Source organism: Epinephelus lanceolatus, chromosome 4, assembly GCF_041903045.1.
Source record: "Epinephelus lanceolatus isolate andai-2023 chromosome 4, ASM4190304v1, whole genome shotgun sequence".
NCBI lineage: Eukaryota > Metazoa > Chordata > Actinopteri > Perciformes > Serranidae > Epinephelus > Epinephelus lanceolatus.
Window position 1 is genome coordinate 15,863,213 of NC_135737.1, and position 15,381 is coordinate 15,878,593.

Below are 15,381 nucleotides of genomic sequence, written 5' to 3' on the forward strand. Positions count from 1 at the left end.
ACTTTATTCAAACATAATTCCAGCTAGCTGGCATACATGGAGGAAGAAATGAACATGATGGGACATAAAACATTGACACATATTAAGCTATGTTTCGCCAACAGCCACAGAAAATACATTTACTGTTATGTTACATTATGTGTAAGGTTATCCCCGGAAGATCACTGTAACAATTAATTTCATTACACACAACAAAATTCCATGACTTTCCCACATCTTTAAAGGATTTCACTAATTCCTTGACTTTTCCATGGCCGGGAAACGAGATTGTGGTATTCTATTGGTGTGTCTCAAATCACATACTTCTGTTAGTATACTTCCGTGTAGTATACTGTGTGCACTATGTACTCATTGGCGTAGTGCGCAAATTTCGACAGAGTAGTCTTGTCTCAAACCAAACACGGCCATTGTGCACTCACCGGAAATGACGACCACAAATTAGCTAGTTAGCAAACTAGCATTAGCATTTGTGTTATCGTTCGCAGTACCAAATCATTACAGACTGCTAAATTAACCCAACAAACATACTGCTGGCTTATACCCGACAACAGTATAGTGCTGCTTAGTGCAAAAAACACATGTATTTGTACAATGGAGTGACATTCACGGTCGGACAGTTCTCGGCTGCTATTTTCAGTTTGAAAAGTGGTCCCTCCCCTTCCGCTACGTAGCCAAGATGGCGACTATTGAGGGCGAGAGGTGTCCATAGTTTCACACTCAACTTCTTGACCGTTTTGAATACACCATCTGGGTACTCATAGTGCACTGCATTTTTCCATACTTCTCAGTATGAACACACTTATGCACTCAAAATAGTGTAAGTACAGAAGTACGCAATTTGAGACACAGCATATGACTTTTACAGGTATTCCATGACTGTGGGAACCCTGTTATAGATTTGAAAGTGGCAGATTTGACTGACAGATTTGACTTCTGTGCTCCCACAAATATGCCACATAGCACGATTGATTGATTGTCAGAAAATGTATCAAAAACAATTTGGCTAATTTATTACACTGATAAATCTTTTAAACCTTTATCGAACAAAAATGCACAACACTTTTTGGTTCCGGCTCTACACGTGATATTTTGCAGCTTTTCCCTGCTGTTGTTGACTGTTGGTCAGGCAAACCAAGGACTTAGTAACCAGTTTAGCAATGCAGTGTTTAGTACCACCTCTAAGATGACCAGAGTTATCAGGGCAGGATACAGCACAGTTCTGCCAGACCTGATAAGCATTACCGAGAAACCTGTCAGCAGGGTGTCATTCAAAGTGGATTAAGACAGAATTTCAACTATAACCTTGAGGGTTCTTTTAGGGCTTATGGTCGACATGACAGTGCCAAAGCTTATATTTTTATAATACAACAACAAGAAAGACCAGTGGGTCTGTGGAATTGTCAACTCGGGTACATAATTTTAAATGACAATTGACCTTCAATGAATCAGTGATGACAGGACACTGCAGCAAACCTCAGGCACACATGTCACAATCAGCCCACTGACCAAGTTGACTGATATGTTTGTCTGCAGTACATTCCAGGTACAACTGGCTGGCTTCGAGAAAAACGACTGCTGTCTTAGAGTGGGTCAGTAGCAAACCTCAATAACTGGAATCTACTTTGCATTCTATCTGCCATGTGCAATCAGCTGATACCTTATCAGCTCCCCGTCGCATGTAGAACAGAGTTGGTCCCCCATAGTGTTTGAAACTATGAGGTGTTATTCCCTGACCTTGGGCTATGGCCATATACTCCATCTATATTCACTGACAACATCTAGTTTGTAGAAGATAATTGGATTTTGCTGCATGCTGGCGCGGCAATGGAGGGAGCGTGGTTGGAGTGGATGGGGACATCCTTAGTAGGGGGTCAATGAACATTGCAGTGAGATCACCCACCTCCCAGTCCTATCGCTCTAGCTCACACATGAACAGGAGGCAGCCACCCATTTTATACAGACACATGCTGTGTTTTCCTACATAAATCTCCTCTGTAATATGTAAATGTGTTTGGAGTACTGAGAGCAAAGGGACACAGCTCTGACATTTCTTTAGTTTTCCTCTCAGAAACACGACACGAGTGCATACATAACGTGTAAGTTAGCGTAAGCAGGCACATCTGAGATACAGAGACTGACAAAAGATATTAGAGAGACAGACCAAGCAACAGGGAGCCTCTGATTGTTTTGTTAGCGTGGTCATTCTTGAAAATAGAGGCCAGTGACCAGCATCACTTGGCTTTTCATCCTCAGTTCGACTACATGTTCCCCAGCTGAAGTCATGACCCTCTGATAGAAAATCAATCAATAGCCTTTTGCCTGAGACATGGTATCTACAGATGGCACACAGAGATTTCTCTCACAGCCATCTGCCAAGGAAAATAAGGTCTTTGTATCTTAAAGTACTGATAACATCTACATTGAGTTACCATTTTATTAGTCTTAACTAGCTATATAGATAAAACTGTTTTAAAACATATCGTATTCAGTCCTTCTTTGAAAACAGTCAGAAAGGTATCGATGTAATTTTGTGATCATTTTTGAACCTGCAGTATGCAGTGCAGTTGTTCTGAATTTTATAATATGGAAATGTGTTGGACGAATAATTACGGCACCTTTTAATTTTCAATATAATTCAGCAACATAAACCTCAGCCTCCTAATGACTGACAGCATTTCAAAAGCCCTTTATAAAGGACTGGATTTCTTGCAGTACGGTTGTGTTCAAATGCATGTAGCAAGGCCACCCTCAGAGTCGTTACATTTGTAAGTTATTATTTAGCAGATGCATTGAATCCTTACCTTTCAGCAACGCTGTGCTTAACTTTTGGTTAGGTTTGGGCACAAAACCTGGTTATGATTAGGAAAAGGTCCTTTACTGGCTTAAAACACCCAGTTTTTGTGGCACTATCCTAACAGGAAATGCAGCAATGTTTCTTTCAATAGCAGTTGCTTTTCCTAAAAAAATAAATAAATAAAAAATGATGGGTAGCTAAAAAACACCCAAATTTGGTGCCTAAAAAGCCACTTGTCAAGCAGGAACTGGTTGCAAAAAACACAACCAGTTTTGCTGTTTCTTGGTGTCTAACAGTGGTCAGCAGCTTGGCAGGTGTCTCACCTAGGTGTCACGCCATCCACCATCCCCTCCACATACACACATACAACGTAAACAGAACTATGTCACATTAGAAACATATATATGATTTGTATTAAACATACAAACATAATGTATTTGTGGTTTGCAGAAATGTACAATGCCAACATTTTCTTCTGGTGACTGGGCTGAGCGAGCTGTACCTAATAAAATGGCAATGCAATGTATGTTTCGCATATCCATACTGAGATTCCTTTTACAGATGGCAATTCCACAACCATTTTAATTAAAGGGATACATTAAAAGCATAGTACATGATTACTTTATGAATAATGTAATTTGACCCCCAGTATCAATCCTGAGGAAAAGTGCAGTCTCTACTGAGCCAAACATCAGCTGCATTCTCTCGGATCGCAAGCACACATGCAGATGCAAAAACACTGCAGAGAACAAAGCATTGAATCTAGGGATTAAGTAAGATCATAAACTATTAATAAACCACTAAATCAACAGCTTTATGAAGATGATCATTATGCAGCCAGTCAGTATTTCAAGATATGATCATTTTGCTGCTCAGAAGTGCATGTCTGAAATAGGCTCAAAAGGGCTCTTTAACACCCACAATTTGGACCGTACCTTTTTCTAAAATAATAGGAGCAAATACCGTAAGGCTTACCTATGCCTGAAGTCTTTATTTCTGTTTGTCAAAGGCAGCAGAAAATGAGAAAGGAAGAGAAAGGAGAGGAAATGTTAGTTGTTAGTGGATAGAAATAAAAAACAGTTGTTAGTGGACAGAATTAAGTAAAAGTGAATCCTGACAAACACCATATTTCTTTTCAACTCAAACCTTTGTCTTTGCTGAAGTTGACAAAGAAAATTAATCTTTTCTTGGAGCATCTTCTGTTAAGACCCCATTACATTTTCTTCAGCCCCTTTCAGGGCCAAACTCCAGCTGATACAGGTGAATGAGACAGGCAGGACCATCAATCCTGGGCCTTTAGGGCATTTCTGTCTATCTCAATCGACCTCAGTGGTTTATGACCTGTGTGCAAGCCCATCTGAGCTCATGGTCCTGAGTGAATGTTAGTAGGCTACTCCTCTGTTACCTGAGCTCCAGGACGCTGGTGACATTCCCTGTGGTGAAAATCCTCCTCACATAGTTGAAGTCGCCCACGTACAGACTTCCATCTGAGCCACAGGCCAGAGCCACGGGGGCCAGCAGCTTGTTTCCGTCAGCAAGGCCATTACAGCTGGGGCAGGAGATGCTGCGCCTGCGCCCGTTCCCCATCACGCTGCCGATTACAGGAGGCTGCTGGGAGATGAAGACGTTCTCCCCGTTGCCCATGTGAAGAATACCTGATGAGGGCACAGGAAAGAACAAAGTAACATCTGCAACCTGTTTAGGTTGAGCAGAGTGTGAAGGCTGGGCAACAAAATCAAACAAAAACCCTTCTTTATTTCCTTTTTTTCCATTTATACTGTGGCAAACATATGATGAGACGTGAAATCTACAGAACGTAGATTAGCTAAATGGCACCTAAAACTGAATAAGGTACTATTTGACAAAGGTGCTATATAGAACAGCGCCACCAAACCAGATTCCCCTATGATTACAAGCCAAAAGAACTGCTTTTGGGTACTGTCTAGCGTCATTTTTATTTAGAGTGTAGTGGAGCAAGTGAAAACGAATTTGACCAAGTGTTTATAGCAAATTTCTGCAATTGTGGCAACCAGCGGAGACCTTTAACAACAGGCAGTCAAATCAGCTTCTCTCATCTTCTTTGAAAGCAGCAGATATTTTCCTAACAAGCCAGGGAGTACATCCAGGCTAGGTTTTTTTTTGCTTTATCTACAGCACTCCAATAATGAATATATAGCACCAAAATATAATACCAAAGGTAGACGATGTCTCATTTCAAGTTTGATTTACATTATAAAATGCATTTTAGATCCTGTCCATGTCTAATGATGTACACAAACCTAAGACAATTATATGCAGTTAGTAGACAACTACGAAAATATGAAATGTGTTACCACTAGTAATTGTTGGCTGTACTTTTTACACCAGTGTTTAAAGAGTTTGCACCCAATTAGTCATATTTAGGTATGTTTACATGCATATATCAATTCCACTTTTGCAAATTGCTGATGCAGTTCACATTATTGCATTAGCTAATTCGTTTCCAATTAAACCTGTTCACACAACAGAAGTTTGATTTGATTATACAGACGAAATACTGTGTGGAATTTTGCTCAAATAAGAAAATGTTGCAACATTTACATGAAGGAGCTCCAGACCCGTCTACACTTGCAGTAATCTGCATATAAACAGTCTGGTGTGTAGAGATGCATGGAGGACTGTATTAATATGTTTGCAAATTCCATGTTAGAAGATTTAATCAATTAATTAAGATACCCATGCTGCTTGATGTGTGTGTAATAATGTGCAGTGCAGTTAACAAGTGGTGAGGAAAAGGATTAAACAGGATGCTTGTGTCACTGTGTTTCTGCTATGCTTACTTATGGGAACTTGGTAAGCTGAAACTATTCCAGCACTGTAAGTTGTCTCCCACTAGTTCAAGATCTCTTAATGCTGTTTAAAATGTATATTAGATGAACTATTTAAAAGAGAGTGAAAGTCAACACACAGACAAGAATCTGATGGAATTTGGAATTGGTCTGTGTGCGCACCTCGGCTAACTGAAGCCATGAAAATTGCTCTGTGTGCCCGTGTTTGCAGTAAGAGGTGGTCTTAGCGGATGGAAACACAAGTGCAATTTCACGCCAAAATGTGGACCAAAAAGCGCTTGGCACAAGTGGAATCTCTTGGAGCTCGAAAATTACCACACAGGCACAATCACAAGAAATTGACTTGCCCCGATTAAAAATGCCATCCTGCCTGCCCTCCTAACTTCACCTGCTTTGCAAATGAACAAAGAATAGAGCTGTGTGAATACAGTTCATGTGCAGGCACTCAGGCATGCATCCACACACACATGCACACTATGTTTCCATTAGTGTTGCCAATCCACTCTTGGAAAATGTTCAAATATGTTAATGTAAAAATGTTCCTGCTGCCCAATCAATATAATCATATTTGAAATTCAGCATCTGCATGTCTGCAGCAGTTTGTCTGCTTCTGATGGTACTTGGTGACCTGAGTTCTTTGAGCAGCACAACATTTGGTCTATCAGAAAAGATCAGCCAAGCATCTCCTTCCTGGGACTTGATTTAATCTTAGGGGCTGCTGTTGCTGGGAGTAGCAGACTGACAGCAATTAAATTAGGGATGATTTTAAAAATGCTGGGCATGAACAAGACACGGAGGTGCCAAAGGAAGGGATGGGGTGGAAGAACTGGCAGTGGAGGTGGTGAAGGGGCAAGTAGCAGCTCTCTCCCTCCTCCGGATAGCACATTGGGACTCAGCAGGTTTAGTGTGACATGTCAAACTGCCACCCTCCTGAGCACTTTTCATATAAGTATGCCTCATCTCCTCCGATGAGTCCTTCCAGACACACAGACTGTAAAGCCCAGCTAGTGACAGCTGCCCTAAGTTTTTCTCTTTTCATTCCTACTCCTGCCTTTCAGGAGTAATTTGCTGGCAATAGGAAAATTGACCCCCCTCACCTAAAAATGGACAGCGGTAATAAAAAAGTCAGATCTATCTGAGGCTACATGACACTGCTGAACTGAAAAAGCCTCAGAATGCTACAGGCAGGGAGGACAATTCAGTGCTACACTAAAAGCATCATCTAAGGCATGGCCATGGTGGTGCTTATCTGCAGTCTTGGATGCATGCAGAAATGCGATAAGGAGCAGGGAACAGAAGACTTGCACCACAAAAAGTTCACTTTAAAGAATCTATTACTGAGTCCTAATGGGATTTAATTTCATAAAGCCAAACAAAAAATAAACCTAACCCTGATAGTTGAATGAGATGCCTGTTTTCACTGTAAATTAAAGTATTGCTTTAAGTTATGTAATTTTACCAATAATAATGTACAGTAGTGACCTGCAATATGCTAACTTCTTCTTAACAGCTGAAAGACAATCCCAGAAAAATTCCTTAAACTCATACAACTTCCCTGGCACACCAGTATATTTACCTCACTGTGATTTTAAAACTCAAGAAATTATCTAAAGAGTGTCAAAATAAAGATTTCTTTTAGTATAAAAATATTTTCTGAGTGGGTGTTTTAATGAAAGAGTGGTTTAGGATAGGAATTTAAAAAGGGATTACTTGACTCACCACTTTGGATATTTAAAGCATGATGCTTGTCTATAGTCCATCCTCCCAGTTTGGAGGCAGTGGTTTCATAGCCTTGAAGAACAGCAGTCCTCTTCTCCCATAGAATAAGGTCTGGACATGACTCATACTCAAAACCCACAGATACTAGGGAAAGAAGAAAAGATAAAAGCAGCATTAGTGAACCACACATGTTCTGGATAAAATAAATAAAGAAGTGAATAAATGAATTATATGAAATCTGCAGTATGTACTTGATCACTTACCAAAAGCTTCAGACAGACCATAGACCTTCTGGCTGTAGACATCAGCCTTGTCCCACACAAAGTCGTAGGAGAGGTTTGGTGCTGCAGGAAACCACTTTCTGAACAGCCTGCCTTCCACAGCCACCATGAGGTGCACCTTCATCAAATTAAAGGGGATTGTGGAGTGGGTGAGGGTCACCCTCAGTATTGACTTGTAACCCGGAGTCCTGCTGCTTAAATAGCCGAGTTTCATATGTGTCCCTGGTATGGGCACTTCCTCCTGCAGAGACTATAGACAAAACAGAAAAACCTTATAAATGACAGAAAGCAAACATAAACCCTGAAGCTAGCTGACAGGAACTGTAAATGATAAAGGGATCAGAAATCTATTTTCTTCTGTGTTTAAGGTAGGATTGATAACATGCCTCTGCGTGTCCTTTATTTCACGCAGATGATCAGTTTGTCATTCCTTTGGTCAGTAACCTTTGTCACATATTTTTCATAGCCTTGCCTCCAACCAAATATATGAACCCATGGGAAGATTAGGGACATCAATTAGAGGACAATTATATTCATGCGTTACAGGGAATCCAATGAAGGATTTCTTCATTATGTACTCCAGTGAGTATTTTCATAATTGAATTAATAATAGTGAATTCTTCATTAGGACAATAGTCTTCCCTGCAGTCTATATGACAATGGCATCGCAAGAGTGCCCTTGAGCTCAGAGCTCGCACAGTCCAATAATATATAGAGTAATAAAAGTGGGTTTAGTAAGAGACAATGCTGTGGCCTTGGGAGTTTCTACTAAGGTCAGACCTGCAACCTCTTAATGACACACAACAGTAGGTCAGCACTCATTGTACATTGTTCATATTTAGGATCAAGGGTCGACAGCACTGGTTTGGTTGACCAACTTCTTTCTGCTCTAATTAAGTGACCTCTTGTCGCCTGTCTACACGGCACGGAACAAGATGTAAAGTAACAATTAAAACAGCTACCCAAAGCGACATTGGTCAGAGGACATGTCACTTATGATGTGTTTCTTTTTAAATGTTCACAGAGTGTGGCCATGCCTGGTTAATTGATCAGAATTTCCTTTTATGAGGACAAGTGTAAATTGGATGATGTCCCAGTATTTTGCTCCTACAGCTCAAGGAACAACAAAGACAAGGCGACTATAAATAGACAGCACTGCACACTAAATTTACTGATATGTCATAAATCTTAGAGAGCAAAGTCGGAGACAAAGTAATTAGAGAAGGGCACAGATGCCTGCTAGACATACAGTGGCCACACATTCACCTATGCACGCAAGACTATGTACGTGTGTGCACCAACAAGATACATGTAGACAAATATCAAAAATGTGTACATGAAATATCAAAGCAAATCCTTTCCATGGTGCTTATATGTTTAATCTGGGAGACTAAAACCCAGGAGAAATTAAAAATGGTCCAGGCTGTTTTCTGTGTGCGATGTAATCATCATCACTCTAAACTGATACAGTACAATGCACATTGTAAATCGCCCAAGTTCCGCAGACCAATTACACTGGAGAGATAAAATCACAGCACTGCCATGAGCCAGAGTTACTATTACGCTTGTACTTGATGAATAGTCTTCAGGGTCTCTCCCAGATGTGTGGTATGAATCATTTGGAGGAGAGAGACCCATGTAGATCACAACCTGCAGGGCAGTCAAGAGAGTGGGGTGAGGAGCTGTCACCTGGATTTCGGGGACGACGGTCCGCCTTTCAGTGCAGGAGCCGGCGAACGCGGTGAGCGGAGCCGGAGACACCACGGGACTGGGCCTGGTGAAGCTGCTGAGGTCACAGCTAGGGATGTCATTCTCCTCATGCCGCATGACAATGGTATCCATGACAAAGAAGCGTCCCCATGGCAACCAGAGAGTGTGCTCCTGGGTGATGAATGGAGCACGCTCAAAGTGCAGGGCTATGGCTATGCCCCCATTGGTCACCAAGTCAAAACTGGAACACAGACGTGCACAATGTCAGGGAGGATGAATGTTCGTTCACAGACAGTGAAGATGGAGGATTATATATTTTTTATATAAATACTGTGAAAATTCCCATTAGCAATGCATGTAATCTGGTGTGTGTTGGGGATTAAACCACGCGGCAATTTACTGTGAATATAATGACTACTTTCTAATTAAGTGTTGTTATAACAGATCAAACAGTAATAAATTCCATGTTTTAATAAATGAAGGCTGTTAAGAAATGACGCTGTTTCACTATTTAGCATTATCTTTCAGGCACACACAGACTGAAAATACAATAGGATGATTAATCACAGTGTTAGAAGCACATCTCCTAATTAATGTCATAATCTGTAGATTTTATTTGAAGAATGCAAATCAGTAGATGCATGCTGTAAGTTCAGGCATGACTGTTTCACCACCATGCATGTGTAATGCACTGCTCAAATTTATATGTGTGTGTGAGAGAGAGAGATTTGTGCTGCAGGATGGAGGCAGCCGCCACTTCTCTATCGATCCCTTGGATGAAGGCTGTCCACTCTAACATCAGTCTAAAAGCCCTGCAATGCAATCCCATCTACTGTTGCATTTAAGGGCCTCTGCCTCTGGTCTGACCTGAGCGGGTCTCAGTAAACAGGCTGCACTCATCTGTAACTGCTGCATGGTGACAACAGCATGCCTGCACCTGCACTGGATTTCTGCAGCTCTTGTCACTTCTTTTTAAGAGCCAATTAGCACCTGGTCACCTACATGCCCCTGGGACAGGGCCTCATCCTCACACGGGAAGCATCTTTTTCCAAATTACAGGAAAAGAAGCAGGTCCAGATAGTAGCCTCCAAACTAGGTAACCTCCCACTTGGTTTTAACAACTCGATAAATAATCTGCTCAGTCTAACTTCCCTTGAGGTTAAACATCTGATTGGCTGTGGCGATAAACAAAGGTTTGTTCCGCCCTTGGTGTTTTGCCCTTGGCAAGGTGTGTGTGGCGTGAGCTTGTCCACTCGTACGGAGGCTGCAGAGCTGATGGGGGCCGCGATAGTCGTACCATTGTGCTGCCATGATCCATCACTAGCCATACAGCTGCAGCCGGTCGGCCTGCATGACACCTAGCAGGCTTAGGCTATGCACACTCAAAACACTTCTGGACAGATACCCATGGGCAGCGTGGCCAATCGATGAAAGGATTCACTGGCTGTTATCAATCATGACAACAGCCTTAAGCCATGTGACAAAAGTTATTAAGCTACCTACAACAGCCTTGCTTGCTTGTGCCCTCTGGGAATACATCAAGCTCAAAGAGTTAACCCTGCCAATGAACTTGCCAGGGCTCATGCAAATTATATGCAATCATTTCTAAGCCAATGTATCCTTATAATAAACTGCCAGGTATTCACCTAATGTGTGCACTTTGAGTAATATTTTGTTTAACATGGTTTCTCACCTAATAATAAAACCCTGGATTTGGCCTCTGTGGTTAGCTGTTGTTAGTTGTAAAAGTAGCAGAAAGGAGAGATTCAGCCAAACATGTTTGAGCTTAAGTTAGATGCAGACTCAGATGAGGAGTCTGTTGTGCACCAAAATCTGCAACTGGCAGACATACTGTATCAGAATGCTAAGTGTAGTTAGCATCTTTTCTTTATTTATGCTGTTTGTTAGCTTGTAGGCTAACTGGCAGTGGCTGACACAGCGTTAATGGTTGTGAAACATACAATATTATCTGCTATGATGAGGTTTTTGGTAGACAGCGGAAGGAAGCTCCAGGGTCACATCTACCATGTTCGCTGTCAAAACTTTCACTATGCTAATGCTAAAAAATCTCATTCTCTGTGCTAACAAGTCCGCTTGGCGCTGCAGGTTTCAGGTTCCTTTGCCATTGTTGTGTCAAAGACTGTTCCCGGTCGAAATGCGCTACCGTTATTAAGAAAAGGATTGGCTTTTGTATTAGTGACGTACCTACCCTAGCTTGCCCAGCCTACATAAAGGGCACAGACAATGTGGAATGTGAAAACACCTCTCTAGTGAAAAACTCATAGATACGAGTCAGTTTAGTCAAGTTCAAACATTTTAAGAAAAACATATTTTTGAGTGGAGGAGGACTTTCATGTGAATCAAGGATACACATGTTTAGAAAGAGAGTAAGGATTGTATGGTAAGGTAGGCACTCTACTGTATGTACCTTCGATGTGGGTCTAAAGCCCAGCATACACTGTACCATTTTTGACCGGATTTGACCCGATTTTTGAGACGCACGACCCGCCGACGCGAGGGCCGATCATCTGTTCCAGAACCGCGGTCGGACGGTCGGATGAATTTCTGACATGTCAGAAATTTTGGTCGGCCGGCACAGACATTTGCACAGTTGAAGCAGAGCCATGAGCCGATTCGCCAACGTCTGTGCATTTATCCCTCACTGCGCCTGCGCGAAGACATAGATCACCATGGCGACGCGTCGGTGGACTGTAAATATGGAGGCCAGGTTGGTTGAGCTGTGGCAACAGTATGAGTGCCTGACGTTTCTTCTTCCACCTACCACGAACGCTATCAACGAGAGAACGAGGCAGGAGATAGCCAATATTCTTCAGCTGCCTGGTAAGTTTTTTCTGCTCTCATTTTCAAGCAAGCGCAACAAACATACAAGCTACCGCGCTAGACGAGGTACAACACACACACACACACACACACACACACACACACACAGAGGATGCACCCGGCTGTAGCTGGCTTACCTCCAACTCTCATTGTAAAATGGACAAACCATACTGTCCACGTCTCTCAAGCCATCTGCGAGTCCATATGCGCCGACGCCTCTTCTTTTTGGACGTTTCGGCACACAGTATAGCGCAAATCATCAAAGCAAACCGCTTGTCCTGCACTTCCGGAACAAATTGGAGCTTTCAAATGTATCTTTATTGACAGCTGTCAACGGGCAGGACAGTCAGCAGGGGCCGACGAGCCGTTTTCACCCGTACAGTGTGAGCTCTCTGATCGTGCTTGATGATCGGAACGTACAGTGTGAGCACATACATCGTGAGCTTTGGCCGCACATCGCAGACGATTCACTCGTACAGTGTGAGCTGGTATTAACAACAAGATTTTAAAAATCGTACAGTGTATGCTGGGCTTAAGTAAACTAGAATTTGTTCCTCACCAACCACATAAAATAAACAGACAAAAAAAAATTGTAATTGCAATAATAATCACAAGTACAGTACATAGTAGATGTGGTGATTAAACAGTCCTATCTTGGGACATTACTGATCTTTTAAGATACTGCAAAGCAATCAACTCTACAATGGATTTCCTATTTTTATATTGGCTTCTACAGAGATGCTAGCATGTAACAATGTAATGAGCTGGAATCCACATTAGCATTTTACTCATTATTGGAGAAAAGCAAAAAAGGGAACAGGTGTGTCTCAATGCTTAGCCAGTCAGAAAATGGCTACACAGCGGTAAAGAAACTAGGCTAACCTCTTTTGTTTAGGCCGGAAAACTTTTCAAGATAGTGGAAAAGGTAATTTAAAAACTAAGCCCTTGGACAATAAAGAACACATCATAAAAATGAGTTGAGACAGCTTTCCCATTTCTAAGTGGCTGAACAGGTGCATTTCTGATTTCACGCTGCACTGAGCCAGTTTACAGTGATTGCAGGGGAGTTGCAGGAGACTGGGCATGTTTACAGGGGAACCTCGGAGATGGAGTAGTGTTTACACATATGCTGGAAGGGAGAAAAGAGTATCGAGCTTTGCGAAGGAAAAAACGGAGTGATGCATAAGAAAAAATGGGACACGCATAAATGGGAAGAAGGATTGAGATGAGGGAAGCCTGTGCAGTGGAAAGGACATGAGACCTGGGCTCAAGCAAAGTACAGGAAATAAGTGAAAGAGCAGTGCACAGAAAGGAAAGGCTTAAGGGCAGTGGGAGATTGGAGGAGGACTAGCGTGAAGGGATGGAGAGCAGATGAAATAAGTGAGGAAGGTGAAGATGATGAGGTGGAGATGAGAGATTTTTGTAAAACTTGGGGAAAGAGGAGACTGACAAGAAGATGGAAGGAATGAGGAGAAGCAAGAATGATCAAGATCAAACCTGCGGCAAAGATGTGGGCCTTTAGAGTGTCAGTGACTGATAAAAGCGTCAGGAGGAAGTGGGGCTCCGAGAGCAAACACCAATTCATGCTGTGCTGTGGTGGTGGTGGTGGTGGTGGTGGGGGCTCGGTTTGCCACAAGGCCTTACTAACACTGACTACTATGAGAGATACAGAGGGATTGGAGGTTGTGAGTGTGTACTGTATGTGTGTGCCATCTGATCTAAAACTATATTCAGAAAAGAACTTTTAAAGACAACGTTTTTCTCTCAGGCCTTTCTCCTTCACTCCAAGAAACACATCGAAAACCAGTCTGAGGTTTTTGTCTGGATTTCTTTGAGAAAATCTATTGGTGCCAAAGCAGCTGGCATAGTGTTGCTCAAAGAAAGCCAAACAGAGAACTCAGACTTTTTCCACTTGTTTCATTAGCACACTTCAACACTTTCTCCAAATGGGTTCCAGTGGTAGTGCAATGAAACAAGAAGCTGTGTTTATTGACAGGGTTACCTGTATCTTATCGAGGGAGAAGTTATGTGGAATTATCTGAGCAAGATAGTGGTAATGATCTCTGTAAAGCGGTGCATTTATTTGTATTACTTGATGGACATGGATTTGAAACAACCACACAACTATTTTTTTTCACCCATGAAATCTGCAGCGAAACAGGTCATTTTTCAGCTAAACTGAGAGGAGAAAGACACAAAGCAAATTAATTGCAGGTCTGTGGCCTAAACTTAAATTAATTCTCTAAATCTTCCTTTGTCAAATAAATAATGTCCATCTGCACTATGTTTCATAGCCCCAGTGAGCTGCTTTGAATTGGCATATTTTATTCTTTCCCCTCCCTGCTGCTACTGAAGCATAACTTATGAGTGTACCAGAAGGGCTTTGTTTGATTTCTCTGGGAATTGAGCCGAGAACTCCAAAATTGGACCAAATGAAAGCACAAAGCAGATCAATGGCAGCACAGTTTGCAGTGGCAACTGTGTTTTTTTCCCTCCCATCATTAGAATTCAGCACAGCTAAACAACACTATTTGACAATAATATAAATATCATTGTCACATCTCTGTACAGCATATTTAAGCAGCGGTTCATGGCATTTGCATTGCATCCCTTGTTTGCCTGTGTGTTTGTGTGTGTGTGTGTGTGTGTGTGTGTGTGTGTGTGTGTGTGTTTGTGTCAGTAAAACGATGAGAGCTCTTACCTTCCATCCTGCCTGGTGACTGTGTAACCATAGGAGGGGTTGTTGATGAAACTGATGTTGACGCCAACCAGTGGTGTTCCATCCGAGGTCAGAACTTGTCCACGAATGACACAAGCATGGCTGCATGGGAATGAGAAAGGCAGGTAAAGGTACCATTACTTTTTGAAATTCAACAAAAACAGTTAAGTGGAAAAAACATAGATTACATATGGATGTTATCAAAAGGAAATACTGTACACAACAAAAACAAACAGCCATAACAGAAACAGAACAACCTAATGCCTCCCAGGATGTCTCTGAGGGTTTCTATCCAGAATGGAAGGATAATGAGATAAGGAAGCTTTACTTTGCTTTTGCTCTAATTAAAAAAAGAGGATTTATCTTTTCCATTACAGAATGCAAGAGAGGGAAATAATAGGACTGCAGATTGCAAGACTTGCTTGGCTGGTTATCAAGACCTTGACAGATTTCCAGACTGACATCAGGTCTCCAGAAGCTGCATAAATT

At 41.9% G+C, this 15,381-nt stretch overlaps 1 protein-coding gene across 13 annotated transcripts in view; it reads right to left on the reverse strand.

The window, feature by feature from the left end:
• Positions 1-15,381, reverse strand: part of tenm4 (teneurin transmembrane protein 4) — a 179,718-nt gene that overhangs the window by 40,052 nt on the left and 124,285 nt on the right. For 9 of the 13 annotated variants that reach the window (XM_033631116.2, XM_033631115.2, XM_033631113.2 and 6 more), the window contains 6 exons: positions 14,875-14,994; positions 9,312-9,573; positions 7,605-7,872; positions 7,342-7,485; positions 4,200-4,449; positions 3,770-3,790 (listed from right to left, as the gene is read on the reverse strand). In XM_033631116.2, the coding sequence (XP_033487007.2) occupies positions 3,770-3,790; positions 4,200-4,449; positions 7,342-7,485; positions 7,605-7,872; positions 9,312-9,573; positions 14,875-14,994 (1,065 nt within the window). The remainder of the gene's footprint in view (positions 1-3,769; positions 3,791-4,199; positions 4,450-7,341; positions 7,486-7,604; positions 7,873-9,311; positions 9,574-14,874; positions 14,995-15,381) is intronic. The other 4 variants (XM_033631112.2, XM_033631109.2, XM_033631107.2 and 1 more) reach the window with 1 other exon arrangement.